This window comes from Neophocaena asiaeorientalis, unplaced genomic scaffold (genome assembly GCF_003031525.2).
Source record: "Neophocaena asiaeorientalis asiaeorientalis breed wild unplaced genomic scaffold, Neophocaena_asiaeorientalis_V1.1 scaffold76, whole genome shotgun sequence".
In the NCBI taxonomy this organism is placed as follows: domain Eukaryota; kingdom Metazoa; phylum Chordata; class Mammalia; order Artiodactyla; family Phocoenidae; genus Neophocaena; species Neophocaena asiaeorientalis.
Window position 1 is genome coordinate 249,335 of NW_020173668.1, and position 15,866 is coordinate 265,200.

The window sequence follows — 15,866 nt, forward strand, 5'->3', positions numbered from 1 at the left end:
TTTTTTTTTTTTTTTTTTTTTTTGGTCCCTCAGTATATTTGTTGTCGTTTTAAGCATTGGAGACCAGAGCATTATTTTTTTCCCCCTTTGGAGCTTGAGGCTGTCTTGCCAACAGAAGGACAGCTAAGAAAACTAGATTAAAAGGATGGTTTTTATCTATATTTTGCAGTTAAGATTGATATTTTGAAGGCACATTCTTTCTGTGATTTTTTTTTTTTTTAAGCCCATAGCGCTAACCTTGAAGAGATTTGTGGTTGGGTTTTTGGTTTCTAAGAAGGTCATAGTTTTTTCTCTTCTTCTTTCGGTTTTTTTCTGTTTTTTTTTTAAGGGGGGGAGGGGAAAAGGGGGCTAAGAAAGGAGACCATGTTAATTGGTAGAAGTAGAATGGAGCTTCAGTTACCAGGGTCCTGAGAGCTGGAAGAAAAAGGATTCTGTCTTCAAGTTGGGAGGCCATCCTCTCACCTTTCTTAAAAATTGCAAGCGATTCAGTCCTGATCAAGACATCAAAACTACAGGATTCTGGAACTGTGGAGACACTGAGAAACCATGAGTGTAAGGTTACCCCAGAGTATAGACAGGTAAGTTTGTTAATAATGTGGTTTTTCAACACTTACTTAAGGAAGGACTGGGAGGGAAAGTGTTGCATTTTGATAAAGCGTTTCAAAAGAAGGGTCTCTGTTGGGCTGTGGGAATTGGTGGGGTCTCTGGGGACTCTCTGGGCATGTGTGTTTATGTTCCCTCTGTGTGTGTCCATGTTCAAAACATATCTCCTGATTCAGTGTTTTTTAAGTATAAACAGTAGGCAGTGACGCCAGAAGTGGGGAAAGAGGGGGAAATGCTTTCCAGCCGCCTTTGACTTTTGCCAGGCCAGAGGCTGAATTTGAGTCCCTAACTTGCCAGCCTAAGGGTGGGAGGCGGGCACAGGCCTGGTCACGTGAGACCCCAAGGGTGATTGGGACTGGCTTTAGGTGTCGGAGCTGCTGGGGGAAGGGCCCTGGCAGGGGCGTGGGCCTCCACCGGCTGGTTGTTGTGGAATGGTGGGGCTTGGTGATGGGGTGGATCCCATTTCTAGAATGAGGAGGATGTTCTTGGCCTGAATGATGGGACAGAAACAGCCTTTGCACCCATACAGGTCTGGATTTTTACCGGTGGTTGATAATGGCCCCCAAAATGCATAGGTCAGCATTAGAATTTCTTCCTCTCCAAGCTTGGGGTTTAATTGAAATCTGCCAAACAGCTGATGTGCTAGGTTAAATCTTCCAAGCCGTTTTTAATAAGCTTGACTCTGCAAAATGGGCCTTCCCTCTGCCTAGAGCCCGAAGGAGTTGCTTTAGGCTCTTAGGCCTAATGGGCAGAGGCACTGGCCCTTAGAGTCGGAGCACAGGATGCCCCCCCCCACCCACATCCCCCAAGAGTCTGCCCAGTCGCCCCATCACTGGTAACACTACAGTTTACAACTTTGTAAGGTGTCTGCCTTTTCCCTTCCTCTCCTGCTCAACCTTTTCTCCTTGAGAGTCTTTAGGGTAGTTTTGTGGGTGCTGGATGGATGGTTGGTTGGAGGACTGAACAAGCAAATGGAAGGACTGGGCCTGGAAAAAAAAAATATATATTGGAGAGATAGGGAAGAATATTTGCAAGGGAACAATTGTTTTCTCCCTGTCCAGTTAACCTTTGATAATCCATGCTGATAATAATTTCTTTTGGGCTGTGGAATGTGGCCTAAAATGATACAATCTCTCTCTCTCCCAAACACTAATCTCTGTATTGCCTCAGAGTCCCATTTAGATTAGTTCAGCAGTCCCCAGATGGGGACCTGACTTGGCAGTGGAGAGAAGGCAGATAGCCACAAAGGACAGATAGTATATGTGGCTGCTTGAACCTCCATCCCTTCCCCTTTTTGTTGGCTTCTCTCTAGTTTGACTCTTGTAAAGGGAGAACTGAAGCGTGTGTCAAGGCAAGAAGTTGAAATGGTTACATGGCTGCCCTTCTCTTTTCATCCTCTTGGAATTTGGGAATTAGCGCACTTGCTTTTTTGAGATTTGGGGGTGAACTGTTTCTCTGAATTCAGAGATGTGAGCAGATGGAAACCCAGGTGTTGGGGGTACAAGAAAAAGGCAATGAAGGTTCCTGGGCTATAGTGTAAGATGCTCCTCTGGGAGTTTGCATACCCTCACAGTCTCTCGGGATTTGTATAGCATGGTTTTTCTGAGTGCTTTCATAGGAATGTATCTCATTTGAGCCTCCCAATATTTCCGTGAGGCAGACAAATCAGAGGTTATTATTCTCATTTTACAGAAGGGGTGATTGAGGCTCACAGGGGATACCTGGCTAGCCCAGTGCCATCTTCCCTGACTATTGGTAGAATCTGGACTCAGTCGCAGGTCTTCTGGTTCTGAACCCGAGGCTCTTTCTCTTGCCCCACCCTGTCTAAGTAGGTTTGTATACTGGTCCTGTGGAATAGGGGCGGGGGCCCCGTTTTATTCTTTCTGGCAGTAGGGTAAGATGCTTTTCAGAACTCCCTTGCACTTGGGATAATGGAGCTTCGCAGGGTGAGTGTGTTCCTCACCTCTGCCACTACCCCAATTCTCTTCCCCATTAAAGGATCAGTTCTGGGACTTGGGTCCCCTTCACGGTATCTCCAGTTGTATTGGATCGTACCCCTTTAGCAGTAGGTTCATTCTATGGGCTATTTTGACATCTCAGATTCAAGACCCTGTGGATTTTAAATAATTTACAGTTTTACACAATTTTATACCATACTGGAGAGATTGAGTGGAGGGATTTCAGATTATAGAGTCAGGGATTCTCTTTTAGTTTATCAATTTGCTGTTTAGAGAGCGTAGTGTAAGGTGCTGTGCTCAGTGTTTCAAAAAATTTAAGTATGCAGTTCTTGCTTACAAAGGTCGTGCAATCTACTTGAGGAACTAGGAAAGGTTTAAGACTCCTGAAGACCACATAAAAGCAACACTGGACTATAAGCTCTGTAAAGGTAGGAACTGTGTTTTGTTTGCTCAGTTATAGCCTGCACGCCTGGCTTAGTGCCTTGCATGGGGTGAGTGCTCACTAAATATTTGACAAACGAATATTGGATTGAGTGAACATGTCAGCCTGTATAAATTCATCCGTTTCAGATTTTTCAACATTCATGTGTTAATTTCAAGTGTAGTCAAAGTAAGGTCAATTAGAGAAGGCTTCCTAGGTGATGCGTGTTTTCTAGGACATAAGCATGGAGGACCATGTCTATGGAGAGAGATTGTGGCTCGAAGAATAGAAGGCTGTGGAATATTTATCCAGCAGAGTCTTTAATCCTCTCTTGGGAAGTGACTTCTGGGTCCAAAGAAACATGAAGTATTTGCAGCTCATCTTGATCTTACAGTGTTAATCAATTGTTAGCGAAAGATGGGCTAAATTGTAGCTGTTCATGTCCTTTTCAGTTTTTGTCCGTGGACAGTTTATTGCCTGTTAATGTGTGTTTGATATTGCAAGCAGAGGTAATAATACTGAATTATTTTTATAGGAATGGTAATGAGTTTTGCTAAGCCATCTATATCCATTTGCCTAGTTCTCCATGGCAAATGTTGTTGAGATGGCCAGATGGGTTAGGAGTTTGCATCCATAAAACAGCTTTTCTCTGTTCAGAGATAGTTAGCTTATGTGAGGACCAAAGCAAATGGAGAAGTACTAGATTTAAGCTGAGAGTTCTTGGTTTGAGCCCTGGCATTCCCCTTAACTGTGTGATCTTGGGCAAATCACATGCCTCCTTTGGTTTCCTCATATGTAAGGCAATAGCTCATTTATATGAAATGCTTTCCGGTTCACAAACATTTTCACATAGCTTGTCATTTGAGGATTGTAACACTTATCGTGTCTTTCTCAACGGTGCTATTGAAAGGAGCAAATCAAATTAGATAGGGACTTCCCTGGTGGTCCAGTGGTTAAGAATCTGCTTTCTAATGCAGGGGACACAGGTTTGATCCTTGGTGGGGGAACTAAGATCCCACATGCCGAGGGGCAACTAAGCCTGTGTGCCACAGCTACTGAGCCCACATGCTCTGAAGCCAGCGTGCCACAACTAGAGAGCCCGAGCATCGCAACTACTGAGGCTGTGCGCTCTGGAGCTCATGTGCCACAACTAGAGAGAGAAGCCCGCACGCCACAAGCCCGCACGCCACAACAAAAGATCCCGAGTGCCGCAACTAAGACCTGATGCAGCCAAATAAATAAATAAAATATTTTTTTAAAAAAACAACATTAGGGAAATATATTTCAAATTGCTTTCTAAACCAAAACTCTATAACTTTTAGATGGTAAACTCATGGATTTGATTTAACATCATGCACTACTTTCTGAACTGGCCCAAAACAAATTAAGAGTGACTGAAAGATCTTTCCATTGTTTTGAAGAATTTAACCAGAGCGAACAGGCATTTTTGTTGCAGAAGTGCATGAGGTTAGAAAGAAGGCATACTTTTCTAGTGGTCAGGGTTGGGTGATGATACTAGAATATGAGAAGGGGAAGGTTATTGAATCTCCTTCCCAGGAATTTTGATGAATGGGAGAGGCTTGAGCTACCTTGGCTTCCTTAGATGGGGATAGAAAGGATTTGTTTTATGATCTCTGGCTGTTCCTTGTTTTAGAAGCGTATGACTTGCCTAATTCAGAATAAACCCAGAGCCAGCAACTGTTCCTTATCAGGGATCTGAGATTGAATGTAACTTTTCCCTAGCCTGTAGCCTTTTTTTTTTTAGAAGAGGCAAAATCTTTCATGAAGTGTATGGAGGAGGAGGGAGAAAAAGGCAGAGGAAGGAGGAAAGAGCCTTCAGGCTGAGGGGACGTTTGTAGAGAAGAAAAGCTGGTAGCCTAGGCTGAGGAGACTGGGCTTGTCTGAGAAGGAGGTGGGGGGAGGTTCGTCCCACCTCAGGCTCCCCCTTTGCACTTCAGGTTCTTACTGAGACCTGGGAACAAGAAACCCCCAGACATTCAGCTGAGTTTCTGCCTAGTTTCGAGGTTGGCCTCCCAGAACAGTGACAGGGATCCAGAACTACAAAGAGTAAGTCCCCGGAAATGCTGAGTCTTCTCCAGAATGTACCCTTGTGCTCTCCAGGCGTGAGATGAGAGATGGCAGTGGATTTGCAGATGAAACATTTGGTGATTAATCACCATTATGAGCAGGAAAAGGCTGAGCTTACCTTCACATACTCAGAAACATTTCTGAAAGAGCACCCTTTGGTGAACAAATTGATTTAGCTTTTTTTTTTTTTTTAAATAGTCAGAGTCCCTTTTGTTCTGTTTAGGAGGGTAGACAAATGTGACAAGTTAAATGACAATGAGTTCATCAGAAATAAGAAAGATTCTGTGAAGGTCATACGGCTAATTTCCAAATTGGTATAAAGACAAAAGAGTTCTGGAAGCTCGCAACCTTCGTGGAATAGAGTTTGGAAACTTTCGGATAGTGTCTTTTGGATAGCAGTGATACTGCTTTAAAGATCTGGGAATCTGATGTATGTGAAAGGGCTGAATGCTGAAGTTCCATAAAACGTAAGAGGAATGGTTTTAATCTATACTGACTGAATTTGCTTCACATCTTCATAGTGGCACTGCCTTTAAAAATCCATTTTATTGGTTTATTATTTTTAAAACTTAATTTCAAGATTTGTCATGTGGTTTGGAAACCCTTTTCCCCATGGACTGTGCATTCTTCTTTCCTCAATCACCGTATTGGGAAAAGACCCAAGCATAGACCTGCTAGTGGCATCCAGGGTCACTCCTTTGCCCCATGGAGGGAAGCAGGACTACAGTAGTTGCAGATTGTGGTCTCAAAAGAAAAAAGTAATCATTACTTTATGAAAAGTTGTGTTAGATCCCCTATGAAAAGAGGTTTGGAGTCCTGGTGGAAGACCCCCAGCATCCAAGTAAATAGATGAGTGAATCAGGGTAGCCGACTTCTCAGATTTGATTCCTTCTAGCTGTTATGTTCTTTGAGCCTCTGAAAACATAATGCCTGTGCCCTTTCTTTCAGTGAGCCAGGACTTTTTTTTCAGGAATCCTATCTGCCTTCCTGAAAACCAGTGAAAACGAAAGTTTGAAAAAACCAGGGAACAGAGCTGTCTGATGAAATGGGAGGGGAAAGTGGAAGAAGCACAGTGATGTGGAAGTGGAAGTATGGGGAGAGGCGGGGAAACCTGTGGCCCCCAATAAAATTGGAGTAGGATTTGGAAGACATTTTCAAGGCCTGGAAGAACACCCAGATTTATGGTCCTAAAACAATTGGACAGATTTGAGGGGAAAATCACAGAAGTCTTAAGTCTTAGGGGATCCTCCTCTTCCCTTTCCTCTTGACTCCAAATAGGGCATCTCCTGAGCTGGTCCAGAAGGTTGAGGGGCTCCCATTTTCAGTGATTTCTTGTGGTTCCATGAGTTGAATAGTTGTAAATTCTTTTGAATCCCAATTTTTCCTTTGCTACAATTTTTTTTTTTTTTTTTGACTCCACTGTGTGGCTTGCGGGATCTTAGTTTCCCAACCACGACCAGGGATTGAATCCAGCCCAGTGAAAGCGCCGAGTCCTAACCACTGGACCACCAGGGAATTTCCTCCTTTGCTACAATTTAAGTCCATCTTCCTGTCTTTTACTTCTGATTTCAACATAGGCCCTAAAGTCACTGGTATCCCTCTGTCGTCCTCATTGACTTCTTCAGGATTCTCCTCATTCTAAAGAATAGCAAACTAAGACGTGAATGTGTGAGAAGGGGGCTTTGAAAAGTTAGGGTGAAGTGATTTCAGAGGCCTGATTTCCAGCACTTTGTCCTCCAGTGTTTAAAGCTACCATAAAATGGTGCAATGAGATCTATAGTCAGCAGTCGTGGACTGGCATCAAATCACAGAGGGAATGGGACCAATCTCACAACCTTCCAGATGATGACCTATGATCTGTGGCACTTGCAATCAGTCGGTTGGACGGGAGATATTTATCAAATAGCTCCATGCACAGCTCAGTTCTTAGTGTTCTGATAGATAATTTGCAAGAATGTGGAGCTTACATTCTTGTTGGGAAATGTAATTAATGCAGCAACACAAAACAATAAAAAGGTAGTACGTCATTACTGAATCTTGATGTAGACCAAAAAGGCACGTTTAGAGATAAGTCGAAAGTTGGTGCTAGTGAGAAAAGCCAGGGGAGGGGTGGTTAGAAATTATTTAGGTTGAAGAAAGAGAGGAAGCTGTTTCAGACCAGGGGAACAACATAAGCAAAGGTTCTGGGGCAGAACCAAGCATTGGGTAGTCTCAGGATGGTAAGAGTATTGGTCTTTGTAGAGCAGAGAAATTAGGTTGTCAAGGTGAGTATGGTGGGAGCGTGGGGGGGATAAAGGTATTCAGACCACATGTGGTAGGAAAAAGGGAACCAGCAAGGTTTGTGTAATATATGGTGATAAAAGGAATGTTTAAGGAAAGAATTCTAATATTATTATGTAAGTGGGAAGAGAACAGAAGATAATGTGAGAACAAAGAAGGGTAGGATTTGAAAGACATTTTGGAAGGAAAACCAACAGGGTATGTATGTTAAGGCTGAATCAGATTTGGTTCCCAAGTTTTGGAGACTGGCTATTGCTAGAGAGATTAAGACCATCATTAAAAGTCATTCTGCCTCCCATTGGTACCCAGCAATTCACTGAACATAGCATATCGAATGATACTTATCTTGCTGAGGCCCTTAGGTTAGGCTGTTTCTACCAAATAGATTTAGAGGTCTTCAGTGCAGTCTTCTAAAGAGAGGGAGAGAGGCAGTGAGTTCTGAGAGCTCCCTTAGGAAATGGGGTCATGATTTGAGGAGATTAGCATATATTTGATATCCTGATTAATTAATCATACCCCACTCCCCCACTGCAGACCAAACTCCAGGGCTCAAGGGATATCTCTGCAGAAACCATCCTAGTAGCATGATTATAGAGAGTAACAGGACTTGAAGTGAGAAGAGCTTTGTGTGAGTCCCAGCTTTTCCGCTAACTAGCTGTGTGATCAGGACGATTTGTGTAAAAGCATTTTGTGAATTCTATAGTGCCAAACATTTGGTGAGCGTTGTTGAGGCATTTGGTTTGGCAAGGACCCCAGATTGGCCTGGACGCTCCTCAGCTGCGAGAAGACCTGTGCTTGGGTGCTGAGACCTGTGCTGATTCTAAACTGAGGACTGACAGGCATGGCTCTGGGAACATACTGAACAAACACAGGACGGTACTAGTTAAAAATAAGGTGCGGAAGATCTCGTCCTAAGTCGATCCTTTTTCACTGGAAACCTTCTTTGCACAGTGTCTTTCCTTTCCAGCTCGAACTCCCCAGCTTGGGATCCATGCCTTCTTGCTTCAGTTCAGCCCACATCTCACTAATTGTAGGTCTTATTACTGTCCCCTACCATCCCGCTTCAGGTAGGCTAGCCTGTTTCCCAGGCCCACATCACTCTTTCTACATCTTTATATGAGTGTTCTCTTTCTCTCCCCAACTCCGGCTAGTCTTAATTCCTTCAGGGTGACCTTTTCTGGTTAATATCATCAAACTCTATAGTATATTTATATTATTCAACATTCCTTTTGCACATACATATAGCAATTGGACTCATTATCTTTCGTATGTTGGTATAAAATACTTTATATAAAAGATCTAGCAGAATCCCTAGCACGTGGTCGACTATTATAAATAAATGTTGGTGCTCTTCCATTCTTTGCATGTTTTACGTTGGTTATTGTGTCTTATCCTGTTTCTCAGGGTTCAAAAGCGATGTCTCTTCATTTTTCTAGATTGTCTTCTCGTGCTCAGTAGAGTTCTGTCTATACGAGGTATACTCCTCCCTCAGTTACCTGACTTGAACTGTAGTTCATTCTTGACATTTCCAATTCCCTCCATGCCTACCCAAAGGATTTCAAGAAAGCAACTCTAAACATTGCTGCTAGGAAGGGAGACCAAGAATTCCCCTTGTTCTTACTGGGTGCTAGGTCTTGGGCGCTTGGTATTTCTTCTAGGGACAGAGCAGCCTTGTTGCGGTTGCTTGCCTTCAGCTTCTCTCAGCTCTCGGGGGGATTTCCCCATTGGCGGCCTGGTTTCCGGGCTGCTGTTCCCTGCAGGGGTCTGACGGGGCACAGGGCCCGCCCTGCCATTGTCCTGCCTGCCCCAGGCTGGCCCCATTCATTTCCCAGAGCACAGCCCTCAGAAGCTTCCTTCCAAGAGACTGCTGCTGCAGAGAAAGGCCACTGTTGTTCTGGGGGGAGGTGGCTGGAGAGAGTGTAGTAAATAGCTTTGTGAATGGGACCTTGTATGAGACTAAAACCGCAGACCCTTTTCTCCGAGCCCTAGGGATGGGGGCAGAAAACCACTTGGGCTTCAGAGGGTTCACAGGAATAGGGTCTGAGGTTTAGGAATACTCATGCTATCCCTCAAATAAGGGGATTGGTCCATTTAACAAGTCTTCACTGGCTGGTGCCCCTCAAGCCACTAGGATTCAACATGAATATGTTGCTTACCCTGCCCTCTGGGAGCCTGTGGTGTTTTTTTTGTTTTTATTTTTTGTTGTTGTTGTTTTTATTTAGCAGTACGTGGGCCTCTCACTGTTGTGGCCTCTCCCGTTGCGGAGCACACGCTTCGGACACGCAGGCCCAGCGGCCATGGCTCATGGGCCCAGCCACTCCGCGGCATGTGGGATCTTCCCAGACCGGGGCACGAACCCGTGTCCCCTGCATCGGCAGGCAGATTCTCAACCACTGCGCCACCAGGGAAGCCCGAGCCTGTGGTTTTGTGTGGGGAGACGGCGGGCAAGCAGGAGTTGTATGATACCACCCTGAACTCTTCTGTGATATCAGTTGAAGCAAATGGGAGGGACAATAAAGAAACTTTCCTGGAGGAAGTGACCTTTAATTGAGGCCAGAAAATGAGAGCCAGGCTTGAGCGAAGGAAAGTCCAGGCAGAAGGAACAGCATGTACTGAAGACAGAAGAAAAGGAAGGACATGGTGTCGCGGGAGCTGAAAGTAGCTATGGTCTATAGCGAGACCTTGGAACAATTAATTAAATGAAACAGGAGCGTACAGGAGCTAGAGCCTGGGAATCATGTAATCCTCCCTATTAGGAGTTTTGGACTTTATCCTGAGAGCAGTGAAGCACCGTTGCAAGACAAGTAGGGAGTGACATGGTAAGATAGGCTTTTAGAAAAACAAGATCACCCGACTGCAGTGTGGACATTTAAATTGAAAGAACAAAAGAATAGAGAGGGAGGACAAATTAGGAGCCCATTGTGGTAATCTGGGCAGGAGGTGAGGGTGGCCTCTACTAGGGAAGTGACAGTGGAGATGGAGAAAAATGAAGGATTAGAAGACTAAGTAGTTGGTTATGGGGTGGGGGGGGCGTGAAGGGGGGGGCAAGGCTCACAGCCTTTTCCTTGGCTTGGGCTGGCGGGTGGTACTATTCAATGAAAAGGGGAACTGAGGAGGAAGAGCGTGATTGAGGGAAGGAGTCCCTTTTGGACATCATGAGTTTGAAGTGCCTGTGGGAGATCCCAGGGAAGCTGTTCGGTAGGTTGGCAGCTGGTTATACAGTCCTGAAGGTCAGGAGGGCGTGCTGGGATGTGGGTCATCAACATCTGGACCGAGTGGTGGAAGTGTGAGGCTGTCCAGGGACAGGGTGTAGAGTGAGAAGAGGGCCTTGGACAGAGCCCTGAGGGACACTGCATTCAAAGGTGAGGCAAAGAAAGAGGATCCCACACAAGAGACTGGTGGGGAGTGGCAGGAAAACAGGAGCCAGGGCAGTGTGGAATCTCAGAAATGAAGGGAGGGAGTGGCCAGCAGTGTCAAGTGCTCCCAAGAGGCAGAGGATGGAAAGGATAGAGAAGTGTCTGGATTTAGTAACTAGGAAGATTTTCATGGCCTTGGGGGGACGTGGGGAGGAGCCAGTTTGCAGTGAGTTTAAGAGGGAAGAGGCAGTGAGAAAAGGGTGATAGTCTGGTCAATTCTTTTATGAAGCTTGGTCAGAAAGAAGAGGAGAAAAAAATGGAGCCCCTTAGTCCCCATCAATAGGCCTTTGAGTTCATTTTTTTCCAGGTAGAAGTAGGTTGTCTTAAGTCAGAGGTTAGCATACATCAGAGTCTGCTGTGGGACAGGCAGGAGGGGAGATGTGTGACAGGATTAAAGGAAAGATTAGACCCAAGAGAAGAAGTCAGTTTTTAAAGTAGGGGAGGACACGATTGACAGGGAGAGAAAGATGGAAGGTTTATAAGGCCGAGATAAGAGTGCCATAATGATGGCGCTTCTTTGTATTTCTGCGGTATGATATGTAGTTTGCAAAGTGTTTTTGGTATGTTATCTTATTGAGGTAGTCCAGGCAAGTATTTGCATTCCCATATTAGAGGTGGGGAAACAAGCTCAGGGAGGCTTTAATGATTTGCCTAAGTCTGTAAACTAGTAAACAATGGGATTGGGATTAAAAAAAAAAAAAGCTGTGTTTACGGAGCCCTAGCCTAGTGCTCTTATCATTTTCCTGTCCCCCTGGCCAGGTTCACTGGTAAAAATGTGTAAATCTTTGAGGGAGCCAGACATCAGGTTTGCTTGACACAGGTGAAGGGTGTCCTCCAGGAAAAGAGATTGGTAAATCGGGAATCAAGTCTCTTGAGTATTTAATCTCTTCCCGATAAGCTTTCCTTGTCCATGGCCTCCCCATAGGACCTGAGGTTTGCATTCACTATCCAAGAGGAAGGAAACTTCCCTCCCTCTCTGCCTCCTGGTTGGTTAATGATGGGGAAAGAGTGGCACTCTGGGGCCGGGTAAGTTCAGTGACTTTGCGAAGAATAAAATCTCAGAAGTGACTGAGCATTCTTCCACTAAGCAGTGTGGCACCTTTAAACTACTCAGGGGCCTTATCTGTGTGTACCCTGCAGTGCCTGGACTGTGTAGTGAATGGATGCTCAGTAAAGTTTTACTAAATGAATGAATACAATATTTATTTATTTATTTGGCCACAGTGCACAGCATGCAGGACCTTAGTTCCCTGACCAGGATGGAACCCACACCCCCTGCAGTGGAAGCACGGAGTCGTAACCACTGGACCACCAGGGAGGTCCCGGAATACAAGTTTTTAATTAACAGCTTTATGATATATAATTCACATACCATAAAATTCACCACTTTAGAGTGTACAGTTCAGTGGGTTTTAGTGTATTCACAGAGTTGTACAACCATCCCTATTATCTAATTCCAGAAAATTTTCATCACCCCAGACGAAACCTCGTATCCGTTAGTAGCCACTCTCCACACCACCCAACTAGCCCCAGGCAACCATGAATCTACTTTCTGTCTCTATAGATTTGTCTGTTCTGGACATTTCCTATACATGGAATCATATAATATGTGGCCTTTTGTGCCTGGCTTCTTTCACTTAGCATGATATTTTCCCAAGTTCATCCATGTTGCAGCACATATCAGTACTTTATTCCTTTTTATGGCCAAATAATATTCCACTGTATGGATATACTACCTCCTGTTTATGCATTCATCAGTTGACGGGCATGTGGGTTGTTTCCACTGCTCGGCTATGATGCATAATGCTGCTATGAACATTTGTGTACAAGTTTTTGTGTGGATGTATCTCTTCATTTCTCTTGGGTATATACCTAGGGTGGGAGTTGCTGGATCATATGCTATGTCTGTGTTTAGCATTTTAAGGAACTACCAAACTGTTTTCCAAAGTGGCTGCACCATTTTACATTCCCACCAACAAACTGTGAGAATCCAGTTTTCCCACATCTTCACCAATACTTGTTTTTTTGTCTGTCTTTTTGATTATAGCCATCCTACTGGGTATGAAGTGGTACCTCATTGTGATTTTGTTTTGCATTTTCTTAATGACGTTGAGCATCTTTTCATGTGCTTATTGGCAATTTGCATGTCTTCTTTAGAGAAATGTCTATTCAAATCCTTTGTCCATTTTTTGTTTATTTGTCTTTTTTAATATTTATTTATTCATTTATTTATTTATTTATTTGGCTGCATCAGGTCTTAGTTGTGGCATACGGGATCTTTGTTGCTGCATGCAGGATCTTTCACTGCAGCCCTCGGGCTTCTCTAGTTGCAGCATGAGGGCTCTAGAGCGCACCAGCTTAGTTGCCCCGTGGCATGTGGGATCTTAGTTCCCCAACCAGGGATCGAACCCGTGTCCCCTGCATTGGAAGGTGGATTCTTAATCACTGGACCACCAGGGAAGTCCCTGTTTACTTGTCTTTTTATTGTTGAGTAATGGATACAGTTTTCAGCTAAGTCACTTACCTCGCTAGGCCTCTCAGTTTCATCAATCGTAAAATAGGAAAGTTGGATTTGATCTCTGAGATCCATCCAACTCTCAAGTTAATCTGTGGAACTTCGGTCACTCCTTTAAGGTTCTACTCACCATGTTGCAGTACAGACTAGTTGTTAGGAATATGACTTTTGTGTCAAATAGACCTGGGTTTCCTGTTACTCCGTCCCTCTCAGCCTCAGTTTTTCCTTTTGGAAAATGAGAAAAAGTGTATTTCTCTCATAGGGTTCTTGCAAAAATTAAGTAAAAGTAATGCGTGTAAGGCGCTTAGCAAAATACCTGACATAGTTAAGAGTTCAGTATATGCTAGCTATTATTATTAACTCATTACTACCTCCTATCTTATAGTCTCTAGTTGGATGAGCCAGGTCCCCATCCCTTAGGTGTGACTTAGCTGTCCTGGTCATGGAGGCTTTGCACAGATCAGTATTGTTCAAAATATCCATTGCTGCATAACAAACCACCCCAAACATTGGCTTAACATAATACTAATTATTTTGCTCAAAATTCTGGGGGTTGACTGGGTTGAGCTAAGCAGTTGTTCCCAATTGGGATCTCTCAAACAGGTGCAGTTATATAGGGGCCAACCTGGCCTGGGCTTCAAAGCCTTCTTCACTGTGGCCCCTGTGTTGGGAAGACTCAAGGCAGCTGGGAGCTGAAACAGCTGGAGCTCCTCGACTCTCTCTCTGTCTGTCTCTCTGTCTCTCTGTCTCTCTGTCTCTCTCTCTGTCTCTGTCTCTTTCTTTTCCTCTCTCTGGAATCTCTGTAGATTCTCTTTCCACATGGTGGGGTGAGGGTAGCCAGACTTCTTACAGGGTGACTGAAGGCTCCCGGAGCAGGCATCCCGTGATATTTGCAGAGGCTGCATCACCCTTTATGAGCTAGCGTCAGAGATCACATAGTGTCAGTTTTGCCCTACTCTTATTAGTGGAGGGAGTCACAAAGGCCTGGCCAGGATTAGGGAAGGGATATGGATGCCACCTCCTGATGGGGAGTGGCATGAAGAATGGGAAATACTGTTGTGGTTGCTTTTGGAAAATTCAGTTTGCCACAGTCACTTAATTTCTTTATGGTTAATTTTTGTCCCTCCTGTGCTTCAAATACCACTTCCAAACTTACTTCCTAGTGAAGTCTTACCTGATTAGCTGCTTGATTCAGGTTTCTCCTTTTTCCTGTATCTCTCGCCACATAAATCCCTGTTGATTTTTATGTCGTATCTCCTTCTCTTTTCTGTCACCTGTAATACTCCTGTAGTACTTACAACTGAGCTCTGTGCCCTTTAAGTGGTGCCAGCTAGTGCCCTAAATTCTCCAGCTGGGGTTTTTCCAATAACTTTAATCGGCTGGTGTTCAAGTGTTGACTGGTTCTCTCTTGGTTAAAAGTTCTTGCAACTTTTCGGACTTACTAAGTGCTAACTCTAATCCATCTGGCACTGTAGGGAAACCCAAGTCCTACACCCTTTTGTTCTCTCATATGACACTACATCCAACCGTATAAGTATATAGAAGGGTGGATAGGGGAAGATCCGGAATAACAACTGGGGTTTGTCCAGCACTTTACTATTTTTTGGTAAGTGCTTTAACAGTCATTCTTTCTGATATATACTTATTACAGTTATTTTTCTCCTTTATATACGAGAACACGGAGGCTCACGGGAGTTGAGACTTGAAATCACAACTGTAGTGAACCTAGGTCCCTGGCTTTAAATCCTGGGTTTCCTCTCCTTGGTTGAGGAGGGTGTCTGTTTTGGGCCCTGTTTAACACTCTTAATCACCCAGAGCTCCGGGGAGCCCCACAGGACTGATCTCAGAAATCGCTTTCCACCTCCTAGTCTTCGCTGAAGGAGGTAAACGCAGACAAAATCTTCTACCATTCTAGCCCTACCTTCTCTGTAACAGCCATACAGTGATCTGGGACTCTGAGCTGTGTTTTGCTCCCATGGTCTCGCCTCTGCCGCTTTTATTCTTTACACCAGAGATTGAGTTCCTTGGGAGCCCTGTGAGCTTGGTTACTTTGGAAAAGGATCCTCCCAATTGGGGAAAGTGTGTGTGTGTGTGTGTGTGTGTGTGTGTGTGTGTGTGTGTGTGTTTTCTAGCAGGAGGGTCTGAGAAATAGTGCTTATAGGCTAGGAAGCATGGAATGAGCAAAAGGATGGGAAGGTAGCTAGAGAAGATAGAAAAAAAATATCTCCCAAAGTGGTTAAAGTTCTCTTGTCTTCAGTTGAGGGAGAGTAAAGTCAGATGCAAAACTGATGCTTTCTTTGCGTCTGACCCTGCTGGTGATCTGCCACTGCCTCCAAATTGATACTTGTGTCATCAGGGGCTCTTGACTGAGAGTCTGCTTCATTTCATTTCCTGTCTTGGTGATCCAATGCTTGGGGAGTTTTATTAGGGTACTGTTGGAAGAACTAGGACACAAACCAGACAAAGGAAAAGAACCACTTAATATAATAATCCTTGCAGTACCAACCATTTATACAGTGCTTTTATTCCTCAAAGCACTTTCCATCTATTGTTGTACTCTAACCTCACTGTATACTTGTGAGGAA

General features: G+C 44.3%; 1 protein-coding gene across 1 annotated transcript in view; it reads left to right on the forward strand.

Moving 5' to 3' along the window:
* The first annotated feature begins 376 nt into the window (after positions 1 to 376).
* ARHGEF11 (Rho guanine nucleotide exchange factor 11) overlaps positions 377 to 15,866 on the forward strand; it is a 105,762-nt gene continuing 90,272 nt past the window's right edge. The window contains exon 1 of the mRNA XM_024748341.1: positions 377 to 578. Within this exon, the coding sequence (XP_024604109.1) occupies positions 547 to 578 (32 nt within the window). The 5' untranslated portion in view covers positions 377 to 546. The remainder of the gene's footprint in view (positions 579 to 15,866) is intronic.